At 40.6% G+C, this 24,982-nt stretch overlaps 3 protein-coding genes across 4 annotated transcripts in view; all 3 read left to right on the plus strand.

The window, feature by feature from the left end:
* Positions 1–1,924: 1,924 nt before the first annotated feature.
* On the plus strand, positions 1,925–5,001 carry iyd (iodotyrosine deiodinase). Its single transcript, XM_005745587.1, has 5 exons — positions 1,925–2,207; positions 3,650–3,856; positions 3,965–4,124; positions 4,239–4,395; positions 4,506–5,001. Exons 1-5 carry the CDS (start codon positions 2,015–2,017, stop codon positions 4,686–4,688), a joined length of 900 nt encoding a protein of 299 aa, XP_005745644.1. The 5' UTR covers positions 1,925–2,014; the 3' UTR covers positions 4,689–5,001.
* Positions 5,002–7,725: 2,724 nt separating this feature from the next.
* Positions 7,726–20,966, plus strand: sec63 (SEC63 homolog, protein translocation regulator). Its single transcript, XM_005745589.1, has 20 exons — positions 7,726–7,991; positions 8,677–8,776; positions 10,235–10,349; positions 10,548–10,660; positions 10,773–10,834; positions 11,798–11,856; positions 12,064–12,114; positions 12,210–12,318; positions 12,461–12,555; positions 12,814–12,946; positions 13,240–13,329; positions 13,463–13,608; positions 13,732–13,879; positions 16,039–16,121; positions 16,301–16,369; positions 16,503–16,658; positions 16,788–16,979; positions 17,134–17,334; positions 18,648–18,752; positions 20,261–20,966. The coding sequence occupies exons 1-20, from the start codon at positions 7,868–7,870 to the stop codon at positions 20,396–20,398; spliced, it is 2,289 nt and encodes a 762-aa protein (XP_005745646.1). The 5' UTR covers positions 7,726–7,867; the 3' UTR covers positions 20,399–20,966.
* Positions 20,967–23,639: 2,673 nt separating this feature from the next.
* scml4 (Scm polycomb group protein like 4) overlaps positions 23,640–24,982 on the plus strand; it is a 19,686-nt gene continuing 18,343 nt past the window's right edge. For both annotated transcript variants that reach the window (XM_005745591.1, XM_005745594.1), the window contains exon 1: positions 23,640–24,008. The gene's annotated coding sequence lies outside the window, so the exon portion shown is untranslated. The remainder of the gene's footprint in view (positions 24,009–24,982) is intronic.

The following is a 24,982-nucleotide window of genomic DNA, read 5'->3' on the forward strand; positions in this document are numbered from 1 at the left end:
ATGCATCATGTAAGTGTAGAAATATTTCTGTTGTGGGAAAACAGGATAAAATGACTGTGTTTGGGGCTTGATGATGAATCTGATCTAAAATGAACTCGTGAATGTCAGAAGAAGATACAAGCTTGAGTGTAATACTCTGGTAAAACTTCATAATGGGGGTAATTACTGTAGGCCCAACATCTTGGATGTTATCTACACTCAGAATATCTTTTAGTATATTCTTTGGGAACTTGGTTTGGTCTTGGAATAAGCAGTCTATTACAGATATCAATAACATGTGTTGGTGAAACACTCTCTGTACCTGCAGTTTGGTTTTTCCAAAAATGTAACAAACAAAACAAGGACACACATATTGATCGCTGATGTCAACTCCACTGTGTAAGGTTCTTCCACATGTTCCACAAAAACAAATAAATAAATTAGGCGAGGGAAAAGATCTACTTACTTTTTCTGTTCTCCAGCCTCAGTAACTTTCACACAGTAACATCTGCTGTAATATTTAAATCTCTGATGAAATCTCACAAGTGTTAGCTTTATTTTGTTACCACGATTGTTTACACAGAGTTTGTAATTGCAGAGAAATACTTTATTTATTTTGGGCTCGTCATTTTCGAGCAGGAAGCTCAGAAAGCCCTTTGGGGCATAACAAGTTAATTAGGCCTCTGATATTTATTTGTGCTAATTTATAGTTAAGTTAATGGAAGAAAAATGAAAGCTTAGTCTACTGTTAGCATATTTATTTGAAAGGGCATTGTGTTACTTTATTTACATAGTAGGATATAGATCACAGTTCTTCATCAGTGCAGCATTTTCTGTAAACTCAGTAAAGGTCTGTTACTGAACTGAATTGCAGTAACCACCAGAGGGAGCAGCATGTGTAGATTTGAAATGTCAAATTTCCAAATGTTGCTCTCTGGGAGACACTACTGATATTGTGAATGATTTAAAGACATGGTATAAACAGAATAAATTCCAGTGATGGCAGGATCATGGAGATGACAAAATGAAGCAATATTTTAATTAGTTAAAATATCATACTTCTGTTTCTAGGAATACAGTACTGTTGCAGATCATAAAGCATAGACAGACAAAATGAGAGCATTTTGATTTTTTTTAAGGGGGATGGAGGTTAACATAGATATTTAGCCTCAATGTTACAAAATATTCCCCACAAATCAAAGTCCAGTATTTTCTTTATTTAGTTCTAATCTGGAAGCAAAAAACAGGAGTAGAAATAATAATCTATTACTCCTAAAACAGCAACAGTCATAATATTCATCTAGCAGTGCATATGGTATTTTTACAACTGCAAGCACTGCTGGAAATGTTGCCTCACACACTCAGGTACGCTCATGTCCACATCACTATCCAGCAACATTGTCACCAAAAAATGGACACAGCTGGAGAGAGAGACAAAAACAGCTGCTAAACATTTCCCCCCCTTTTCCCCTGGAATTCTATGATTTCTTCCAATATCATGCTCACATTCCCACTGCTAACCCGTTTAGTAATTATATGCTTTGTTCTATTGTCATCATCGTTTTGTGATCCGTTTTAAAAATGTCCTTGAAAAAGGTTTGAAATCTCTTTAGCAAACTGTTTAAAAACACGGAGCAAATGTGGACTAATCGCTGCTGAGTGCTGTGATGAACAATGCGAACTGTTTACTTATATTTATGGGATTGCAGAGATCAAAGTCAAGATTTTTATTGGTTGTTCTGTGTTCTGACTTTTGTGTCACCGGTGACTGAAACTTTTACAGGTGAAGCATTTTCCACAAAAGTTTGCATGAATTATAGTGACAGTGGATGACTTGGTGGTGGATCTGTGCGTTATTTCATTTTATAGCTGACCCTGAAGCTAGTGGGCCATTTCTCAGTACGGCTGCTCTGACTCAGCCTACAGCCCCCGCCCCGATAACTGTAGTAGTGTTTCACAATCAAGTCTGCGTTCCGCTGAGGTAAGCAACACAAAGGGCAGGTACCCGTGGCCTTTTCTCTGCACTCCAGTGAGCATGGCTTTCCTGTCCGTGTTCACGCCTGTTCTGGCGGTGGTTTTATGCCTGGTGATAGGCTTCGTGCTGGTGAAATCATGGGACACAGAGTCCACATCTCCAGGCAAAAGTAAAGGGGCGACAAAAGGGGAGAAAAGACCATGGGTGGACCAGGACTTACAGGACGATACAGAAATCACAGCAAAAGAAGACGGTGAGAACTGAGCCTTGTAGTTCGCTGTGGGGCTGAACTTTTTTTTTTTTTGGTGTGGTTGGTTGGGTGCATGCTTTAGAGCCAGTTGCATAATGTTCAAATGTAGGTCACAACTTTTAAAATGCAATGTAAACTGAACATTGAACACAATAAAGAATGTGGTTACCGGTTTAAAATGTTTCGACAAAGGTTCTGCGTGGATTCAAAAAGAGTTTTTTTTTTATTGGTTGTCTATTACATAACGTTCCTCTGTTGTTTTTCACATGAAACTCCACAACTTGGCAAGGCGAGTAACTGTATCCTCACATGCTCTTTAAACTGAGAAAATGTATCATTTAAAGAACATAAAAATAACTCATTATGAATTTGATACCAGCAACACATCTCAAAAAAAGAAAAAATACTTTGAGAGTGGAGAAACAAAAGACTGAAAAAGTAAGTGGTAATAAAAAGAAACAGCTGGAAGGACATTTTCCCATTGGCAATGGACCAGTAACACCATTGGGTTTAAAAAAGAACATCTTAAAGCAGCAGTGTTTCCCAAAAGTAAAAATGGGTGAACCAAAAAAACAAAAATAAGTGTCTGTAAATTGTTGAAAATTTTCACAAAATTGTTCCTCGAGTAAAATTGTGACAAATTTGTATATCTTATTATAACTAAATTGAAATCTCTGCATGCAAGGGACATGGCTGAATATAAGTAATGCCAGTGCAGTAAAAGCAGACATGATTGTGTCACGGAAGTCACTGAGAAGGATTGCAGAAATCGCTGTCTATTCTCCGTACTTTCCACAAATGCAGGTTGAAGCTCTGTCATGCAAAGAAGAAGCCAAATGTGAAAGTGATCCAGAAACACTGTCTTCTGGTGTAAAGAGGAAAGTGACCACCAGGGTTGTTATCGGCACTCAGTTCAAAAGCCTGCATCTCAGATGGTGTGGAAACACATCAGTGCCTGTGAAATTGGCAGCTTTCACATCTGGAAAGGCGACATTATTGCTGAAAGGTATATTCAGGTTTTAGAGATGTTCCAATTCAGATGGCGTCTTGCATATTTCAGCAAGAAAATGTTAAACTGCATCCATTACAGCAGCACAGGTGTAGAAGACTCCCTGTGCTCATCTGGCCCACAGTTCCCACATGGTGGAATACTGTTGTTAAAAGCAGACGGGATGCTACACAGTGGAAAACAGGAACCTGTCACAACTGTATTTGAGACATGCTGCTGTCATCAAAATTAAAATAACCCAGTATTTATCATGAAATAGTAAGATATGTCAGCTTAAACATTTCGTATGCTTTGCGCTCTTGTGAATAAAATGTGGACTTATGAGATTTCCAGATCATTGCAATTGATTGTGATGACTTTTTACAGTGTGTCCTAACTTTTTGGGATTGGAGTTGTATTTTATTGGTATGTCTTTCTGTCTTTCATCTTTTATAAGATGGTGATGCTGATGATGATTGGGGGGACAGCACTGAAGAGGAGAACCTCACACAACTGCCTTATTCACCGCAGCGATACCCTGAGGAGACAATGCTGCAAAGGTCCAAGGAGTTTTACACTTTGATGAACCAACGGAGGTCTGTCCGATTCATCAGCCCGGAGCCTGTCCCACGGGAAGTCATCGATAATGTCATCCACACTGCAGGCACGAAATGTCATTAAAACATAATTCACTGGGATTCACCCTAGGGTATTAGTCTGAGCTTCATTTTGAAGTTTTTTTTTCTTCTCTTCCTGTTCTTCACATGAGCAGGTACAGCACCTAGCGGAGCACACACAGAACCCTGGACGTTCATTGTGGTGTCAGATCCAGATATAAAGCATCAAATTAGACTGATAGTTGAAGAGGAGGAGGAGATGAACTACCGCCAGAGGATGGGGGAAAAATGGGTTCAGGATTTGGCCAAATTGAGGTAAACATGCATGCAAGAACGAACATGGATAACATTAAATTCACAACTAATTTTCAGTTAATATCTTCCAAAGTAAAAAAACACATTTTCTTTCTCTTTTCCCTCCTCTTGTAGGACAAATTGGATTAAGGAGTACTTGGATGTTGCTCCATATCTGATCCTCATCTTTAAACAGACCTACGGGCTTCTCCCAAATGGCAAGAAGAAAACACACTACTACAACGAAATCAGCGTGTCCATATCCTGTGGGATCCTCCTGGCTGCATTACAGGTCATAATTCAAATCATTTGAAACACTTGGGAAAGCAGCTCTTCTCTCTCTCATAAAATCCAAAAATGTAGTGCACAAATCTCACTGTTTCTCTCCGTCTGCTTCATCAGAATGCGGGTCTTGTTACCGTCACATCTACGCCCCTCAACTGCGGCCCCAAACTCAGACTTTTACTTAAACGCCCAGCGAACGAGAAGCTGCTGATGCTACTTCCTGTTGGTTATCCTGCCTCCGATGCTACTGTGCCTGACTTGAAACGCAAGCATCTGGATGATATTTTGGTGCACGTGTGAGAAAATGAGATGCAAAAAGCAGGCTGTTTTATTTGTCTTCATCAAATTCTTTGCCTGTAGCTGAGAAATCAACCAAGCAGATGCCTGATGAGACTTAGAAGTGCTTTCACAGTAGAGAGAAGCAGAGAGTGAGGCTTCTTTAGATCAGTCTTTAAATGTTTAAGATAGACAATCAAGAGAGGATGGCATGAATCTCTCATAGCTTACTAATCGCTAACCTAGCTTTTGAAGGCAAAGTAGTGAACATTTGGTTGGCTTATTTGGGTTTAGCATATTTCTATCATGCAAATTTCAAATAAATAACCAGCAAAAATTCTTTGATTCCGTTCTATAAATGTTCCTCTGGTCTCTGATTTTCCAAACCACACACAAACAACTGAGGAAAGTTCATTTACAACAAGATTTGGATGAATGAAGAACAGGTGGTTGCTCAGTTGAATGCTAACTGCAATAGCAGTGTTCAGTAAGCACCTGCATAGGGGGAGAAAAGAGAATGAACTGTAAAATTGAATTAGTTCCCAGAACCTGATGCAAACTTGTTGCCTTAAAAAAACTAAGTACAGCTTACTTAAGAAAACTAAGTTAGGGCACCTTATTCATTGTAAGTATAGTCCAGCCATGAGCCTTAGAGTATTTTTGTGGGAGATCTTATCTAGAATGAACTTTTCCCAAATACTGCATACAATTAGAACACTGTCATTTATTTTGAGTGTTTGTAGTGTTCCTTACAAGGTGATTTCACAAGCCCTGATGAACAGGAGAAAGGTCATGCAGTCTCAAATTTCCATTCTTTTGACAGCTGGGAGGAGTTTGTCATGAAGTCCAATTACGCAATGGAACTTTGGATAAGATGCCTATAAGAGCTTCCTGTTGCATCTTATCTGTGTTGCGAGAATTCTTCTCTGGAGTTCTTCTGTGAGTTTTTGTAACACAGAAAGATTAACAAAACAAGAGAGCACAGCAGGCTGATTTTTGATCACAGCGTTTGGCCCTAAATGTTACTGTTAAACCTTTTGTCTGTGCTTTCCTTGCCAAGATCTCATATTTTGAACTTGGTCTTTTTGACACCGATCTCCATATCAAAAGCTGAGATTGTTTTATCAAGATGTTGCGCCAAGATAGCAAGTTGTTTTCCTTTTCCTGCAATCTGGAACACACAGGTTGGTGATTTTTCTTCCTCCAGCCTCCACAGATCTCTCCAGGTATGTGTTGAAGAGTGCTGATGAGAGCAGGCATTAACTTCAACTGCAGAACAGAACTGGCGAAAGAGAAAAAAAAGGTTACAAAATCTCTGAGTGGGTAATAGGTGTGTTGGAGAAAATATAACACCCACACACTACCTTTGTGAATGTTACCTACAAGCATACTTTAACAGGTAAAATGCAGTGGCAAACCGTCCTGGCTTTATGAGCTACAAGCATACTCTGATGGGCAAAGTTAAGTGGCAAAACGTCATACCTACTTAGATTTGTGCTGGAATTACTCTGTGACAGCAGAAATGTGCATAAACTACTTACGGTAGGACGTTTTGCCAAAGTAGGATGGTTTGTCAGAACACCGTCTTACCACTAATGTATTAGTTAACTCACAATTTTTTTTTTCTCCAACTGTCTCCCTATCGCTCTCTCTAACTTTCTCCCAGTGTAATCCAGTTTTTTTATTATTATTTTTTGGGAGGTAGTATGTTCCAATATCACTGACACTTCTTGGAAGTCCTTTAAAAAAGAAAAAAAAGATACATTATTCATCATATGTGATATTTTGCATTTATTCTTGATGATTGGAATATATCCAGAGTATGTTTGTATATGCATATGTGTATATGTATATGTATGGACATTGTACCTGATAAATGTCAGTCGGAGTGACTTAATAAATGCATTAGCACTAAGTGAGACTGTATGCTGAAGTTCTATTTAAATATTTATATAATTTTTTAAAAATACATTCCAAAACATAATAGGCTAGAACAAAAAAACAAAATCCTGAACAAAGTGCCCAAAAATGTAAGCAATAAATTGCACAAATTGCTGGATGTAGCAAAACGCAATGAATTTAAATGAATTAAAACTGCAAATATGTAAATTGATCTATAATCACTTTTATGTTACACATAAACTACTGACAATTAACTAATGGTTCAGACTTTACAGATCCTTCATATGAAGTCATGTTATACACGGGATGTTTGCATAGCTAAAAAAAACAAATAAAGACCCCTCACCTTCATTTATTCAAGCTCAAAAAGGAAGAACATGGACATGAGTAAGAAGAAGAGGCCTCACCAGTCGCTGTTTATCCGGGAGAGTGAAGTGGAGAGGGTGAGCAGCTTTAGGTACCTGGGCGTTCACATCAGTGAGCACCTTACCTGGACACTGAACACCACACAGCTGGTCAAGAAGGCTCAGCAGCAGCTGCACTTCCTGAGGAGACTGAGGAAATTTGGGATGTCTGCCAAGATCCTCTGCAGAGCATTTACCATCACAGAGTCCAGAGGAGAGCTGCCTCCATCCTTAGAGACCCAACACGGACTGTTCACACTTCTGCCCTCGGGACGAAGGTTTAAAAGTGTGAAATCCAGAACATCTAGACTCAACAACTACTTCTTCCCCACTGCTATCAGACTCCTGAACAGCTGACCTACCTCAACTGCAATTTTCACATCAGGACAATTTGCACACTAAGTTCTTTTGCACATTAAGCTCCTTTGTACATCCTTTTACATTGACAACTGCATACCTCACTTTTCTTCATTTACATATTTTGTACTTATTTATTTATCTTTCTCTATTTTTTTTATCCTTATTTTTACCTTATTTATCTTGTTCCTTCAACCCTACCTAACTTGGCATTTGCGTATGGACAGCAAAGGAAGAATTTAATTGCACAGAGAAATGCTATTTCTTCTGTACACATGACAATAAACACTTTGAATCTTGAAACCATTCACACGCTGATCTCCAATGCCACCGCTAGGGGTCGCTAACGCGGGGAAGGTTTTAAAGCATTAAAAGAAGAAGGCAAACCACATTGCGCAGGCGTACACCACGTACACCGATGCATCCATAGCATCGAGCTCTCTTGGCTGGATTGCTAACGGTCTGTCAGGTATCACACATTGGGCTTGAAGGGGGAAGAGCAGCGGTGGAGAAGAAGGGCGACCTAAGCGCCGCTACGAAATGGCCGGGCAACAGTTCCAGTACGATGACAGCGGCAATACCTTTTTCTATTTCCTAACGTCCTTCGTCGGACTTATTGTGATCCCGGCCACATATTACCTCTGGCCCCGGGATCAAAATGCTGGTAAGGCCTGACTGTGTGGCTCAGTGCTAACTGAGCTAACTTAACTGTCTAACTTAACATGAAGTTTTCTGGCGGTATTTTGGCTCGTATACGGCTACCAGCTGGCCACGATTTAGCCTCCATTTGGGTCTACCTCCAGGAGCTTTGCAGTGAAACCCAGCGACACAGGCGCCTGGAAACATGAGCTAACAGCACAGCTAAAACACCAAAAGCCAGCGTCACTCTGGCACGCGCTTAAGCTTTCCTTTGCGCTTTTATTGACCTCCTCTTGATAGCTCCCTACCTTAGCGAGACTCTATGCTAGTCCACAGAATGCAGCCAGCATAAGCTGTTATATAAGTTATGGTAGCAAACTTTATGCAGCTGGTCTACTGGGAGTAGCTGACTGGGAGAATCTGACTGGCAGGTAAACCGGTTATCGTAGTGACCTCAGATAATTTATGGAAGTTAATAAACACAGAGCCACTAAACTCATAAAATCATTATTTGTCCATCTTCTGCAATAGGACTGAAGATGGAGAAATACAAAATTCGAGCTGATTGAAGTAAACAACATTAATAAACCCTCCCCCTGGCACAGTAGTGGCTCTGTGCAGCCAGGCAATCTCACTGAATTGTTGCATTGTTGTTATGCATACTGATTGTGGCTGTTTTCATACTGATAATGTGCTTCCTCTTGTCTCAGAACAACTGCGCCTAAAGAGCCTACGGAGGGTGCACGGCAGGTGTCTGTGGTATCGGCTCAGGCTGATGAAGTCGCAGCAGAGCATCGTGCCAACACTAAAGTGAGTCTGCTGAATTGAACTTTGGCTTTGTACTTATAGTAGCTCGTCCCACACGTGCTTTTCTTGTTGTTTGGTGGATTTCCTCAGCTTCCCTTTCTAAAGAATTTTTCTGGAGGTAACATCTATGAAAGCGAATGTCTTATTTATAACTGGTTTGAGACTTCAGTTATGAATGGGACTCTATCGTGCGTTACACCGAAGCCATAAGAAGTTTTAGTTTGAAGTCCTTCATAACACTATCTTTGTATTCTTTACAGGGAAGATTCACGGATGTAGTGAAGGTGGAATTCAGAGGGTTTGTGTGGAAGCTAGGGCTAGGGTGACATGGAGGCATATGATTTGCTTTGGTGACCGCTAAAGGGACCAGCTGAAAGAGGATCACGACTTGCATATAAATATGTTGACTTATATTTGGACAACACTTCCTGGACAGTATAATAACAAGCTTGCATGCTTGGTTGTTTGCCTGCTTGTTGAACGTCACATCGCTGCTGTTATTTAGGATTGACTAACCCAAGCTGTTAACACTGTGATCACTCAGACATCGTCTCGATACTGTACCTGTTTCTGACAGCATATAGATTCACTCCGATGGTTTATCCAGCTTGACACAGAATGTGTTGCGGTATATGTTATGGTCAGACTGAATATTCTCTTTCTGCGTGCGTATAAGAACTTGCTTTTGGCATGAGTGCAGTTTCTGTTGTTTGCATGTGACTTGTGCTGTGGCTGTAAACATTTAGCTGCACTGCTTAACATTTATCTTAACATCACCCTGTCTTCTAAGAGCTGTTTATTCGCTCTGCGTGGTTTAACAGCTTCTTACTCCCACTTACTCCTCTCTCGCGCCTTCACTAGACCCACATCCTGTATTTACACCCAGTATTTAACAACTGGCATTTATAAAGCCTTCCCTTGCTTGGCTGCTCTTCGTACAGAAGACGGTGGAAGCACACAGCTTGTTTACCGGGGTGGAAAAAATCAAAGTGATCATCTCAGCCTCACTCTCAAAATCTCAGTATCTGTTTCCCTCTCACAAGTGTATCATCGCGATCGTGTTTATTATAAGAATCCATCATGTATTTCTCTGGTCGAGCAACTCAGACAACTCTGGCTAGTGAGCTGTCGTCATGGCAACAGATGCTGCAGAGCAGGCCACAGGTTTTTGTCATTGTCATGGTAACAAGTTCAACTTCAACGCATAAATATTAAACAAACAACAATGTCAGAACGTGGCATGTCCTTGTGTTTGGATGTGTTGGGTTGAAATTTGCTTTTAGTGTTTCAAATTATGATAGAATGTTTGTAGCTTTAAATGGTAAAGATCATTTCAGTTGCAGTGTTATATTAATGTGGATCTAGTCATTGGAAGTGTTTCTGAAAATGACAGATGTCTCATGTGGGCTCTATAGCCCAGATGTTTATTCATGTTTCCTGTTTGTGTGCTGACATTTTCAGGAAAGCAGCCTTGTTATTTGGGTGGCTCGTGTTTTTGCTGCTGGCCTACAAGGTGTCTAAGCTGGACAGAGAGTACCAGGAGTATAATCCATATGAAGTCCTCAGCTTGGACCCGGTAAACACACACACAACAAATGGTTTATTGCAAAGCCACTGAAGTCCTTAATGTTACATTTTTATTTTTTGTATTACTTCCACATCTCACTCAAGCTCAAAACGTGTCTTTCTGGATTTCTGGGACTTCTCAGTCTTCTTTAAATTAGGGCTGATTGTCTTTGTTACCTACATTACATGTGGTGTATTCGTGTTTCAGGGTGCATCGCTGTCAGAAATCAAGAAGCAGTACCGTGTACTGTCACTCAAGTATCACCCCGACAAAGGTGGCGATGAGGCCACATTCATGAGAATTGCTAAGGCTTATGCTGCGTAAGTATCATTGTGGTTTTGACTTTGTTCATGCCAGCCAGATTACATCTTCTAGCCCAGAGTTCTAGGTTGATCAAATAATCTGTTTTTTGTTTTTTTTTTCCCCCTGCAGTCTAACCAATGAACAGTCAAGGCAGAACTGGGAAATGTATGGAAACCCTGACGGCCCAGGAGGTAAGTGAAGCTTCTCTAATGCACACCAGTTTAATGCATTGGTGCACCTTCTCCACTGATGCTGGTGAAACAGTTACCTGTTAACTTGTAATAAATCATTTGAAACAGCACAGTCCAGTAAGAGCAGGGATGATACGAAAAAGAGTTTGCTCCACTTTCACACACACTCTTTGTCTGTGCGGCTCCACTAATGGAATGAAAGCACACTTTTGGATTTCGCAAGTGGAGTTTTCTAGTTTTAGTTTTTTGAGGAGGCTTGGCTGCATGCAGACAAACAGAGAGGAGAGCAAAAAAGAGACTTTGTGCTATCTTTAAACAGTCACATCATCTGAAAACAACTTGACTTTTTATTAGCTTTTTAAAACTGTATCCGGATTTGTACACAATTATGATGCACAGAACAGGAAGTCTTGATCCATTATCTATTCTCTAGACATTCCGGCCACACCTGAAGCCCCAGAAAATTAAACCGTTGCCTCGAGTGTCTGAGTCATCAGACTAGCTGATTACTTCGATACTGCCTTCACTGAAGATCAATTTTCAACATGGTAGAACAAGATTGTGATTAGATTACAGGTTGTCCCAACAGATTCCCTGCCAACTTTGCATTCAGTTACTGAGCATCCAAATCATTTCCACACTGCAGAGTCATCTTCACCTGCCATTCTGTCTTCTGTTTGCTATTCAAGTTGCACATCAGGGATCAGTAGTGCACCCAGTGAGCATCACTCTCATTGTGTCACTACCAGCCATGGTAGACGTGGTGTAGAAAAGTTTAAATGAGCTGATTATACTGTTTCATATGCCAAATTTAGATCATCAACAACACAGTATCATTAGATTGCTCACCCTTACAAGTAATGTGCGACACAGAGGAGTGCTTTTGCAGAAAGATTGCTTTCAGCATGTATAAAGGGAATTTTCCTGTTTAATTCCATTGCCTCTTATGTCTCCCTTTTCTAGCAACCAGCTTTGGCATTGCCCTGCCTGCCTGGATTGTTGACCAGAAGAACTCAATGCTGGTATTTGTCCATTATTTCATTGTAGAGTTAACTGATAAATCTCATTTGTGATTTTTATTTTTTCTTAATAGCAGAGAGCCCCTATATTCCAAAAAAAACCATACTTTATTTAAAAAACAAAAACAAAAAAAAACAACACTATGCGGGCTATTGTAGATCAAATTGAAAGACTTGGTTGGATCGAACTGCTTTATTTTCATTTTATAGGTGCTGTTGGTGTATGGACTTGCCTTTATGGTTATCCTTCCTGTTGTTGTGGTAAGTGTTCATCATGATTTCATATAGAAATAGAAGCCTTGTATTGTTATAATCTGTGTTTCTCATACTGGTTGTTCTTTTTCTTTGTACTTTAGGGGACATGGTGGTACCGCTCAATCCGATACAGTGGAGACCAGATCCTCATCAACACTACCCAGCTCTTTATGCATTTCATGTGCAAGACACCGAATATGAACATGAAACGTGAGTTTCTGGTTCACATATTCGGAAGTTCTGTAGCATTGCACACGCTTTACTTTATTCAGCAAAGGTTATGTTGATATAAATTCGGTCTTCTTCCTGATTGCATTAACAAATTGTAATTTTGGCTGACTCTGGCCTCCAGGGTTAATCATGGTGTTGACGGCAGCACTCGAATTCGATCCTCGCAACAATAAAGAAGCAACCATAAGACCCACAGACAACGTTGAAGTGCCGCAGGTAAAAACAGAAGTTTGCTTCTGTGAAAGAAGCTTCATAAGAGAAGAAACTTGGTTTGAGGGGGGTGTTATGTCCAGATGTTGTTTTTGAGATGGAAGTTTTGGAGATGAGGAAGGAAAAGAGCGTTCTCATTGCGATTTCATTTCCTGTGTGATTGAAGTTCATTGCCAGTAACCCAGAATTCAGCACGCAACGTGGAAGATGATATTTTTGTACAGTACAGTATGTTATAATGACTGCCTCCCAACTCTCCCATAGTTGATCCGTGAATTAGGAAATATCAATGTGAAGAAGAAGGAGCCTCCGTTCTACTATCCCTACAGTCTGAAGGCCAGGGTGTTGGTGTTAGCTCACTTGGCCCGCATGGACGTGTCTGAGGAATTAGAGGAAGGTAGGACACATGCTGAATGATACTCACTGGAATTTTACATTTTTACTAATTATGCTTGTTTAATTATTTTATTAAAAAAAGAAGTCTTCAAGTAGATCTGGCCTAGTTGTTCAAAAGATTAATGAAGCCTCATTTATCAGGAGCTAATAAATGAGGCTTCATCTTAGAATAGAATATAACACAAATAATAATATATCCTTTTCTACATCAGATAAACAATGCAGCGCTTCATTCAGTGCTTTTGATAAATTTCACTGGCTCTTTAAATAAAATGTTGTATGTTTCTGTTCCAGATCAGAGGTTTGTGGTGAAAAAGACTCCAGCGCTTCTCCAGGAGATGATCAATGTGGGCTGTCAGCTTATTTTTATGGCCAACAGCAGAGGTTTGCATATATACTACACATTATTACAGCTCTTTGACTACTGTTATACATTTTTTTTTTTTAGTTCTATTGGTGCTACCAACATCATGAAATCTTTGTATACTTTTCCATAAATGCTAATGTCTCTCCTCAGGTTTCAGTGCTCCTCGCTTGGTGACCATAGAGAACTGTATGAAATTGACCCAGATGATAGTGCAGGGCCTGAAGGAGTCAAAGTCACCGCTGCTGCAGCTGCCTCACTTTGAAGAGGAGCACCTCCGATACTGCATTTCTAAAAAGGTATCTAACGAAAGTTTGCATGTGCCCGCATACTGTGTGTAATATAATGGGAGATAAAGATGTTTTATGGTCGACAGGTCACGTATTCTCTCACTGCCATCCTCTTCCTCCTCCCTACTTTAGTATAAGGTGCGAACCCTCCAGGACTTGGTGAGTCTGAAGGACTCCGACAGACGAAACATGCTGCGTTTCCTTGGAGAGGAGAAGTACGACGAGGTCATGGCTGTGCTGGCCAGCTTCCCTCACATCACCATGGATATCAAACTGCAGGGTCAGTCCTTAAAAACACACTTTGTTTGTTCATAGCAGACCTTTGATAGTCTGATCTGCTGTTGTTTTTTTTTAACAGACTGTTCTCTGGCCATTAGTGCTGTATATCCATTAACCTCCTAAGAAACGAACTCTTTCATGGCATGCATTTTTAATTTCTCTTTGCTATTTGGGCTGATTGGGATCTGATGAATGTAAAAACAAAGAATTACATGATTTTTTTTATTTTTATTTATTTATTTTTTTTGTACCTTATTTTTGTTTCTGAGAAAAATGAGATCCACATATGAGGATATTCGCTTTAAATTTTGATAGAACAGTGACAGTATAATGTCCTCGTAAGTGGATATCAGGCCCTTGTAGAGTAACATTTAGTATTTTGGTCTAGACAACCCAAAATGCGATGTCCGCATATGTGGACGCCAGGTCCTAGGAGGTTAATGTTGCTTTGGTGTGAGTTGCTCATTTTTTAAATTTATTCATTTATTGGATGTGTTGGATGTAAATATGGAACTGTGCACAGCCCAAGTGTGAGGAAATGCCATTGACATCATGACATTGTTACTGAACAAATCTTGTTGTGCGGAGTTTCATGTAGGAACCTTTTCTTTCTACCAAACTACAACTGCCAACAGTATCACTGTACAGAGTCAAGCATCTGTCTACCTGTGACAAGAGGCTGATGCTTGTGGCAGTGTGACAGGCTGTAGATGTTGTCATGTCTTGTGGGGGCCTCAGGGGAATGGGAAGCTGTAACCGGGGGGGGGGGAGTGTAACATAAACTTACTGACCACTTTAATAGAGACATCTTGTGAGCATTGGTTTGGACTCCTTCGTCCTTTAGAACTGACTTAACGCTTCATGTCATTGACTCAATGCTGGGCTGCACATTCATGATGCTCCTTTTCACAATCTCAATGGTGTTCTGTTGGTTTTAGGTCTGCTCAGTCAACTCATTGTCATACTTAGTAAAGAAATCTGAGATTATTTAACCTTTGTGACATGGTGTGTTGTCCTGCTGGAAGTAGACGTCAGGAGATGGGTACACTATGATCATACAGGGTGGACATGGTGAGCAACAATAGGAGGCTGTAGTGTCTAAACAATGTTCAGCTTGTGCTAAGGGCCCTAAAGTGTGGCAAGAAAATATCCCCCTGCACCATTACACCACCAGCAGCAGCATGCGTCCATACTTTTGTGTTATTTACAGCAAATCCCAATCCTAACATCTGCATTGCGCAGCAGAAGCAGAGGCGAATCAGGCCGTGCAACATTTTTCCAATCTTCTATTAGCCCATTTTGCTGAGCCTGTGCAGGCTGTGTAGCTCCAGTTGTCTGTTTTTGGCTGACAAGAGTGGCACCCTCAGTCTTTTTCTTTTTTTTTTGCTATCGCTCATCAGCTTCAAGGTTCAGCGTGTGTGGTGTGTTGAGAGAAGCTCTTCTGCATACCTTGCTTGTAACGGGTGCTTTATTTGAGTTACTGTTGCCATCCTATCAGCTCAAAGCAGTCTGGTCATTGTCCTCTGACCTCGGGCATCAACAAGGCAATTTCTCCAGGAGAACTGCCACTCACTGGATATTTCCTGTTTTTCAAACCATTCTCTGTAAATCCTAGAGAGTGCTGTGCATCTGATCTGAAATACTCAGACTTGCCTGTCTGGCACTAACAAAGTCACTTAAATCACCTTTATTCACTAATTCTGATGCTCAGTTTGACCATACATGCCCAAATCTACTGAGTTGCTGCAATGTAATCAGCTGATAGAATATTTGCATTCATGAGCAGTTAAACAGGTGTACCTAACTAAGTGGATATCGAATATTTGTATATTTTCTCATTTTGGTAAATGTTTCTAAAGCTGATGCTTACAAAACTGACATAAAAAACAAGGAAGATGCATAATTACACTACAGGGTAGGGGAAAAATATGTTACTTTGATTTCGACTTCAGTTTCATGTTACTGTAGATGTGGAAGATGGATTAATGAAGAAAAATTATGGTTGTTTCTGTATGGCTGTAAGAAGAAGCATTGTAAGCTTTAGTCCGGTTTGGCTGAACTGCTGATCATTTAGAGTTTTATCTTTTGGCACAAGTGTGTACATTATGTTTTTCTGTGTTCAACTTTTAGACATTAATGTTTTTGGGTGTTTTTTTGCAGTCCTTGATGACGAAGACAGTAGTAACATCACGGCAGGCTCAATCGTCACAGTAACCGTCACCTTAAACAGGAAACGGATGGCGGTAAGAAATGTTTCCGTGTGATTCAACACCTACATAATACTTGACGTAACAATAAGTTACTAGAAAGCAGGTTCTGCTGCCTTGCACATGCACTACTGTGGATCACCATTAGAGTGCACTGTTGACTGAAAACATGGCTGGATAGCATCAGTTAACTCTGCTTGTTGATGTGTGTGTAGGACATGTTTGAACAAGAGCAAGAGCCAGTGCCGTGTCAAGGAGATGAGACTGCCACTACAGAGGAAGCGGTAAGATCACACATGCAGAAACCATTTCGGCTCAGTTTATGTTCAGTTTGCTTGGGCAACTTAAAAGCTGTAAAAGTTTAATGGTTCAAAGAATCATGTTCACGTTTTCTTTTTTTGTGTGTCTGATCTGAAGCAAGGAGACACAAGTAAAGCCAAAACCAAAGTGTGGCAGAACAAGAATAAAGGGGCTAAAAAGACAGCCAAGTCCAAGAAGAAAAAGTTAACCAAGAAGAAAGCCACTCCTGCTCCTGCCAAAAACAAGCAGGCCAATGGCACCGTGGCAGGAAATGTAAGCAGCCACTCACTCAGTTAGTTACACCTGAATTAAACTAACACCAGCATCCACCTACTGTCAGATGATTATTTAAAACAACAGTGCTTTCAGCATAACTTTTCATTATTGATACTGGTGTCGCAGGAAGCCGCAACAACAACAACAACAGCAGCAGCAGCAACTGTGGCGACAAAGGAGGAAGATGATGATGGGTCAGACAAAGGCAGCGAGTCAGACGAGGGCGAAGCCAACAAGGATTCTCCGAGCGAAAGAGACGAAGACAGCGACAAACAGAGCGACACAGAAGTCGACGAGATGGCTGGCGACGACGAGGAGGTCAGAGAGCGTTAATCGGATGCATATGTCATTCGTAGGTTTAGCAGCAGGAGCTTTATCACTTAAAAGCCTATAGTGTTAAGGTCCAGCTGATAAATGGAAGGGAAAGGCTCTATCCAATCTAACCGTCACTCTTTTCTCCCCTCCCTGTCAGGAGTGGGAAGCGTTGCAACAAAGCATCCAGCGGCGAGAGCGGGCCCTGCTAGAAACCAAGTCAAAGGTGACACACCCGGTCTACAGTCTCTACTTCCCAGAGGAGAAGCAGGAGTGGTGGTGGCTCTACATTGCTGACCGCCGAGAGCATACCCTCGTCTCCATGCCCAGTCACGTGTGCACGCTAAAAGACACAGAAGAGGTGAGATTGCCGCACTAGAATTTTAACTGACACACAGGAAGTGAGCGTGTGCCTGTGCCAGATGACTCTTTGGAGAATTTGGGATCTTTTCATAGAAATAATTTGACGCGGTGACATCATGGTCGATAATTTACACTTAATTAATCAGCACAATTGTTATTTTAAATTGTATGATTTTATATTGTTATTGTTTTTAATTAAAAAAGTAGAAATGTACACGATCATCAGATCCAGCACTGTACAGTCAGTTCATTGTGTTTGTATCAAAATACTTTGTGAGTATCGTTTGGATTACACAGTAATGCATGTGAGGTAAAAAGGTCTTAATAAGTTAGTGTGTGCTTATGTTTCTTGTAACCCCTTGCACATGCTGTTGCTAAGCAACCCTTTGCACTTGTGTCACTTGTCATTATTTCCTCAGAGTAGTGTGTGTCTGTGTTTGTTTTGCACAATTTGCACCACTGATCCTGGTGCTCAGCAGCACCAGCACAGACTGATGTGAAGGTAAAAGCTTAACAAGGCCGTTTTTAAGCGTGCATGACTGGCCACCCCCGCTCTCAAGGATGGTAATAAGAGGCGTTGCAGGTCACTGTCAAGAAATCCATTAGCCTGTCACTTCAGCAGTTCCTTCTGTTGTTTCTCGCTGCATGACTGTTAATACGCCGTGCTTTCATCTCTGGCCAGGACAGTTAATAGTGGCTATGATCACAGCTCATTCTCTGCTCGCACGCTGAATAATAATTACCGGTAGGTTCATTGTGCTCGTAATGAGCTGTTTTCCATATGTAATTGCGCAACATAGTAATCATAGCCTGAGGCAATGTTGGTCTAATATTTACAGTTGGACCCCATCATTGTGCGGCAGTTCATTTGTAATTACCTACCACGCTGTGGCCCTCTGCTGCTAGATGATTGTACATCATTGGTGACAGCAGATTGCAGAAGTTTATAATATTCACAGCGTTTGTCCTTTGCCTCCTTTTGGTGCTTGCATTAGTGGTTTCTATGGGGATGGAAACAGGTCGGCTTTGTTTACATGGAGACTATTGTATTTTCGCATCAATCGCAGGATTTTGGCCACAATCCAGCATTGCAGCTATAATTAATACATAAAACAATAGTGCTCTGAGTCATACAGTTATACACTGCACATTGAATGCTTCTGTGATTAGATTTGGTTAAAGGGAGTTTTAATCTCTCTTTTACACCATCAAATCAAGAAACATGAAATTAACGTACGTGTGTGTGTGTGTGTGTGTGTGTGTGCGTGTGCGCGTGTGTGCGTGTGTGTCTGTCCATGGGTTTTTTTCCAGGTGGAGCTCAAGTTTTCAGCCCCCTCCAAAACGGGCAACTACCAATATTCTGTTATCCTTCGTTCTGATTCCTACTTAGGACTGGACCAGATCAAACCACTCAAGGTGTGTATGTGTGTGCCTTTTTATTAGTGTGTGTAAATGGGGGGGCCTTCCGTCAGCCAATCAGTTCAAATTGTCCGGGATATGATGGGTCTTCGCTACCAAAGTGGCTGGAATAATAAACCCACCAGCTGCAGCCAAATGTAGCTGAGGCTCACTGAACAATGGTATTGATTGCTGCCAAGATGTTAGGAATGAGGGTATTGACTGCTAGCCAGAAGCAATATGATTTGTATTGTTGTAGGCAGTTCACTTTAAGTGCACTTAAGGTTTGGTGTTTCTTCTACCGGTCAAGAATTTATTTATTTCATAGCTGCTCACCTTTATCTTAAAATGCAGGATCTTCAGATCAATGTTATTCAAATTAGACTTGAACCTAGTATGTGATTGGTTTCATTCTGAAAGCATGTGGTGCTTGCAGTGGAAAAAATGTCAATGCCAATGTCGTACAGACATACTATAAAATGACTTGTTTAGTACCTAATTTTCATCCAGTATTTGGATGTGTATTTAGATGTTCTACACAAAAAAATGTGTAGAACATCTTTGAATGGGGATTCTGGTTGGCACTACATCTTTTATATATATTTTTCAATGACCTTGTGTTATATGAAAGTTTGTCAGCCATTGTCAGTGGCCGATAGCGCTTCTGCAGGCAGAGAGGAGGTTATCCATAATAACCATAAAGCACAACATGTGGGCCAAGCACTAAATGCATAAATTAAATGATGCACTGGCGAGAAAGAGTTAAAACACTTGCAGGCTCTTTACTAGAGCCTAACACAGAGAGAATTTTTAAGACTAATATATTTAAAAAATCAGATGTATTGGAGAATATATACTCTATATTGCCAAAAGTATTAGAATGCGGACTTCTAACAACATTTTTTTTAAAAACAACAAAAAAAGGGGGTCACTCTCACGAGCTCACGGTGTTTTGATACAGTGATGGCACAAGTCCATTCGTGAAATTTAATCACTACTAAATATTCCAGTCAGCTGTTAGTGGTTTTATAACAAAGTGGAACTGACTGGGAAAGACAGTCACTTAAAATCAGAGCGAGGTCAGATAATTAGTTGGCTTGGTGTTAATTTACTTAACAGCAGATATAATACTGACTCTGATAGATCAGCAAATATTGGCTGATATACTTCATACATTACACCAATATTTTTAGCTGCTTCCTTGCCACAAGGGGTCGCCACAGCAGGTAACTGGAATTAAACCAGCAACCTTTTGCTTAATTGACATTTTAAATGCCGTAAACCAGGAACCGCTGCTGTACATTTCCTAGATTCCCATGTGATCCTTAACATTTCATGTAGGTGCACAGGTCATTTTTCCCAGTATTGTGTTACAATATTTCCTTATCGGTTTTCCAAGAGCATCTTAAGTCATATTGAGGCACATGCTAGCATTTGTAATAATCTACAAATCACCTTAAATAATATGCACAGACTCGAAGTGTTAATTGCAATGATGATAACACAATTGCTTTGTGTTTGTGCAGTTGGAGGTCCACGAGGCCAAGGCCATTCTGGACAACCACCCGCAGTGGGACATCCCTGACACAGAGGAGGAGGACGAGGAGCAAGAGGACAGCGACGGCATCGAGGAGAGTGAAGATGACGATGAGGACAACGACTGAGCGCGTGCGTACGCGCTCAGCCCTCCCCTCCCTCCTCCCTTTACCCTCTCATGGACTTGGCCACACATTCACTGCTGACCCTGCTCAAGCCAGAAAGCAGTCAGTGAGGAGCAGCGAAGCCACAAACACTCACAGAGTCACCGGGGACAGTTTCTACACACAGAGCCCTCCTCCATTTAACCTTTGCAAAGTCATGGACTGTGACCTGAACCACGACACCCCGAAATTCTCTTTTCTACAGAGACTTGTTTATTCACTTTCCGCTGCTGGCGGAAGAGAATTCTGTGAATACTAACAGGCCTGTTGTGTGTGTGTGTGTGTGTGTGTGTGTGTGTGTTTGTGAGCGGGTGTGCGTGCGAGTGCGTCAATGGTATGTAACCTTGTGTCTTTGTACAGGTATGGCAAATGGACACACTGTGGACTGGAGGATCTATTGTTAGAATTCTAATTATTATTATTATATTGGCTCTTTTCTTCTTTTCTTGACAGGGAGTGGGGATGTATAACCGCCAATTCCATCTGCAAAATTAAAAATGCTGATCTCCGTATGGAAATCATTCTCAACACACTTTGCTCCTGTTTTTAATAATGCTCAGCACCAATGTTTTCCACAGCAGTGATGCTTTCTATTGTACATTTATACTGCAGAAGCGCGAAGTTCAGTCCTGCTTTTGGACGTCGCAACCAAGTCAGCCATTTGGGATATTTACTTACTTCCACTGTCAAATCAGCCATTCGTTTGTCCGTACACGTATTTTTGACAGAGATCTCCACAGATGGATGCTGATCTGCAGCCAGTCCTGTAAGTGATGCCCCTTCTCCCCGCGTGATTCACTTTAAAATGTTTTTTATTTTTCTGAAAGAGAAGACGTTTGATTGAAAGCAGGTGGAGCTCGAGTTGAAATGTGATCTCAAATGTAACTGGAGGGGAAGCTGAACAAAACTTGCAGTGTTAGGGTTTGTTTGAATGAGTCATCTTTTAGTTTAACACTAAAAGGTGTGTCTTCTGTCTTTTTTGGAGATAAGATACTGATGTCAAAATATATATAAATGTATTAGAGGGAGAGCGTTACATAGTTACTTCTCTTATCTCAATCTTTTTTCCTTTTTTTATTTTTTTATTTTATTTTTATTTTTTGCCACACATTCCAGTGTGTACTCCTTGTCTGGAAAAAGGCCTTACGAATACAACTAAAATACTGCAACATACAAGTCCTTGGGTGCTATGCACCACTGGTTCCTGAGAGAGAAGTAAAAAAAAAAAAAAATTTCTGGTGTAAGAATCTTTAGTGTTGGTTTTCTTTTTATTTGATAACCTGTAGCTCATAAGTATTGGGATACATATCACTGATTTTGTCATCACAATACCTCCCATAAGTACAGTTATTTTGCAGTTGTATGTGCATTGTGAGTGTAAAAGTGAGTATGATATCCCCGTTAGAGAGACACACACAGCACTCATCTGGGGAAAAAACTGTTAAACTTGCTTTTTGTTTTTTTTTTCTTAAGCAGAACAGGCTTAGGTTTGCAGTTACTGCCATGTCAGATTGAGTAGTTTGTTTTTTTTGTTTTTTTTAACCAAACCTGGGAGTTTTCCATTTGTCTGGGGCACACAGAGCAGCTCAGGCTCCCACTTTCATTGATATTTTTTCCGTTAATCATGTAATACATAAATGTGTGTCCGGTTTTGTTGTAATCGAACCTTGATTTTTACATGTGTTAGACTTTGGGAAGGAAAAAAAAAAAGAGAGTTACTTTGAGTAATTCTGTGGGCTCTTGCTGTATCCTGGCAACTTGGCAGTTTCAGTAATGTGTAATCTATCACCACAAATATCCATACAGTTGTGTGTTTTTTGTTTTGTTTTTTTTTGTTTATTTTATTTTATTTTTTACAGTGCTTACTAGTGTATCATGTCAGTGTGGGAGAGATGAAAGTTTAAGCATGCTCTCCTCGCACCACATACGCATTCACACAATCTCACATGTGCAAACTATACCCATCTGTAGTTGTGTTCAGAGCAGGTGTGCGCTAACAAGTAATATTGTAATCTGAGTATTTATCACTCTGCAATAGAATGTAGCATCAGTGATTTATGCTGTGGGGGGAGAATGCAGTGAGGTAAAATACGCCATCCCACCCATGACAGACCTTATCCAGGCAACTGGCCGGCAAGTTGCCTCAGTTTGGACAAATGACTACCCAATGATTATCTGCCACTTTTGTTTACAAAGGAACTGTCATTGTAAATGAAAAACTATATTATTTGTATTTAAAAATCATTTCAAATAAAATCTTTTAAATGAGCTGGTTTATTATTGTATGCATTGAACAGGATTTAATTTTGTATATATTTATATTTGTAGTATTTGGTCTTAAAAGGAATATTGCGTAACTTATTGCAGATTGACGGTGTTAGCTTTAGCTCAGGTTACTAAATGAACCTGGTAGCTAGAAAGTAAACATGTGACCACTTTATATAACATCCTCATTTGCATAATGAAGTGAATATGTAAAAAAATTATGTGAGAATAAAAAGGTGGGCTGATAGTTTTGTATTTCTTAAGTAAATACAGAAATAAATATATTAATATTAAAACGAAAGTAAACCCAAATGAAGTTGAAAGCCAGTTAAACCTAAAATGTCTATAATCAAATAAGGGCTTCATTTATTGTCAAACTGGGCATTTATTATGATAATTTTCGTACATTTGTCGGCAGTCTTGGTCCTCTATAAATACACTCTATTTTCAGTGAGTGCCACTTGTTTCTGGAAATGTAACTAGTTACTTTCATATCACTAAAGCACCGAATAGCTAAAATCCTGTGGCCTAAATAACACTTGATCACCAACTGCCACACATACTGGTTTCCTCCTCATAGGAACAGGTGGGAATTCCCTGTCAGTATAATTTGCAAATTTGGAGTCAGTTCTCTATGATAGCATCGTGATTTGGATAATATCAATATGTAGCCATGTGTAACGGCACTGTGGGGGTAAATTATGGTTACATCAACATGAGCCTGACAGAAGCCTTATGAATATTTAAAGCTACTCAGGCACGTAAAATGTTAATCAAATGACTCATTAGACCCGTGTCGGTTGTTTTTGTCTGGACTGGGCTCACACTCCCGTACTCCATGCCCACCGAGGGGTGTTTTTGTGTTGTCAAAGGGGGCTGAACCTCTTCAGTTTGAGTGCTACTACTTTATTTACCATGCCATCTCTCCCGCTCTCCTGAACCCGGTGGAGATAAAACGCAATAGGCAACAGCTTTAAGGCCAGATAGGAAAATTATGCACACCACCAATTCAGTCGCACTTTCCCCCTCAGCTTCCGCCCTGCAGGATCTTTCAACTCCTGTCTCTGAAAAGCATTGGACGGCGCGTTAGGAAGGTGAAGTCTGCCGCTCTGCTTCCCGCCGGCAGCCCGCTGAGCTCGCTCGCCTCCCTGCCGCATCTGCAGGGGTGGAACCCGGACTCGTGCCCCCCCTCCTTCCCCGGTGTTTGTGCTGCATCTGATGCTCCGCGCACCACCTCTGCACTGTGTGCTCAGCCAGCCTGCTGTGGAGAAATTGATTCCCCGCTGATGAATCAACCGCTTCGACATAGGTAAATAAATCCTACTACAGACTCGACCCTCTCACATCCTGACGTTACTGGACTTAGAGCGCACAAACGCACGGGTGCTAATTTCATTAGTCTAACCTGCAAGGTCAAAATACACTCACACTGGGCCAACAGAGATCCGCTAATTATATTAAAGCATTGTTTATTACAGGATCATGCTCCTTTGATTGTCCTTGTATTGGCAAGATAATGATTAAACTATATATATATATAGCCTGTGTGATATATTAATGGCAAAGTAATTATTTTCCCATCATGCATCACAAAGGTTGATTGCAGTGGGGTGTGGGCCCCCATGTGGGCCCCCATGTGCCTACATTGCAGGCAAACAGCTTTTTTTTTAGTGTAAGTGGTAACGCATAGCTCTTCATTTGAATATGCTTTCAGTTATCTGTTAATCCCTTCATCAACTAAAGGAAAGAAGTAAGGATGACTGGAAGGAAAGCATCCAGTAATGAAGGCTTCACCTCTGCTGTCATGACTGCCTGAACATCTTGGAGTTTTTCTTTAGGGTTGAAGCCAGGCCAGCTTATCTGACTGAAAATAAAAGTTTAATACGTGGCTGCTTCACTTAGAGAAGCAAAGTCTACAGAGTTTCTCGTGCTGTTCCCTTTTATAAACATGCTGACCCTGAGCTTAAAAAAACAACCTGTACAGCGGTGGGTGGAGAAGCCAGGGAAGCCAGGGAAGCCAGGGCCTGCGATCAATGACAGAAAGTGTAATTAAAGTCGTCATTGTAGCAAATCTCCACTGTGGACTGCTCGAGCTCAGTCTGATGATTTAATGCCTAATTGTTAAAGATCACTTAGTGTTTTAATAGAGTACAGAAGGACATTAAACTCTCAGCTTTTTTAAAAAAATAATGAAAAGATGGTCACCTGTGAAATGCGTTGGGAAATGTAGACATTGTGGTTCTTTAACATTAAATACACTATTTTTTTCATGTATGTGTATGT

This window comes from Pundamilia nyererei, unplaced genomic scaffold, assembly GCF_000239375.1.
Source record: "Pundamilia nyererei isolate P.nyererei 1_Seehausen unplaced genomic scaffold, PunNye1.0 scaffold00161, whole genome shotgun sequence".
Classification (NCBI taxonomy): domain Eukaryota; kingdom Metazoa; phylum Chordata; class Actinopteri; order Cichliformes; family Cichlidae; genus Pundamilia; species Pundamilia nyererei.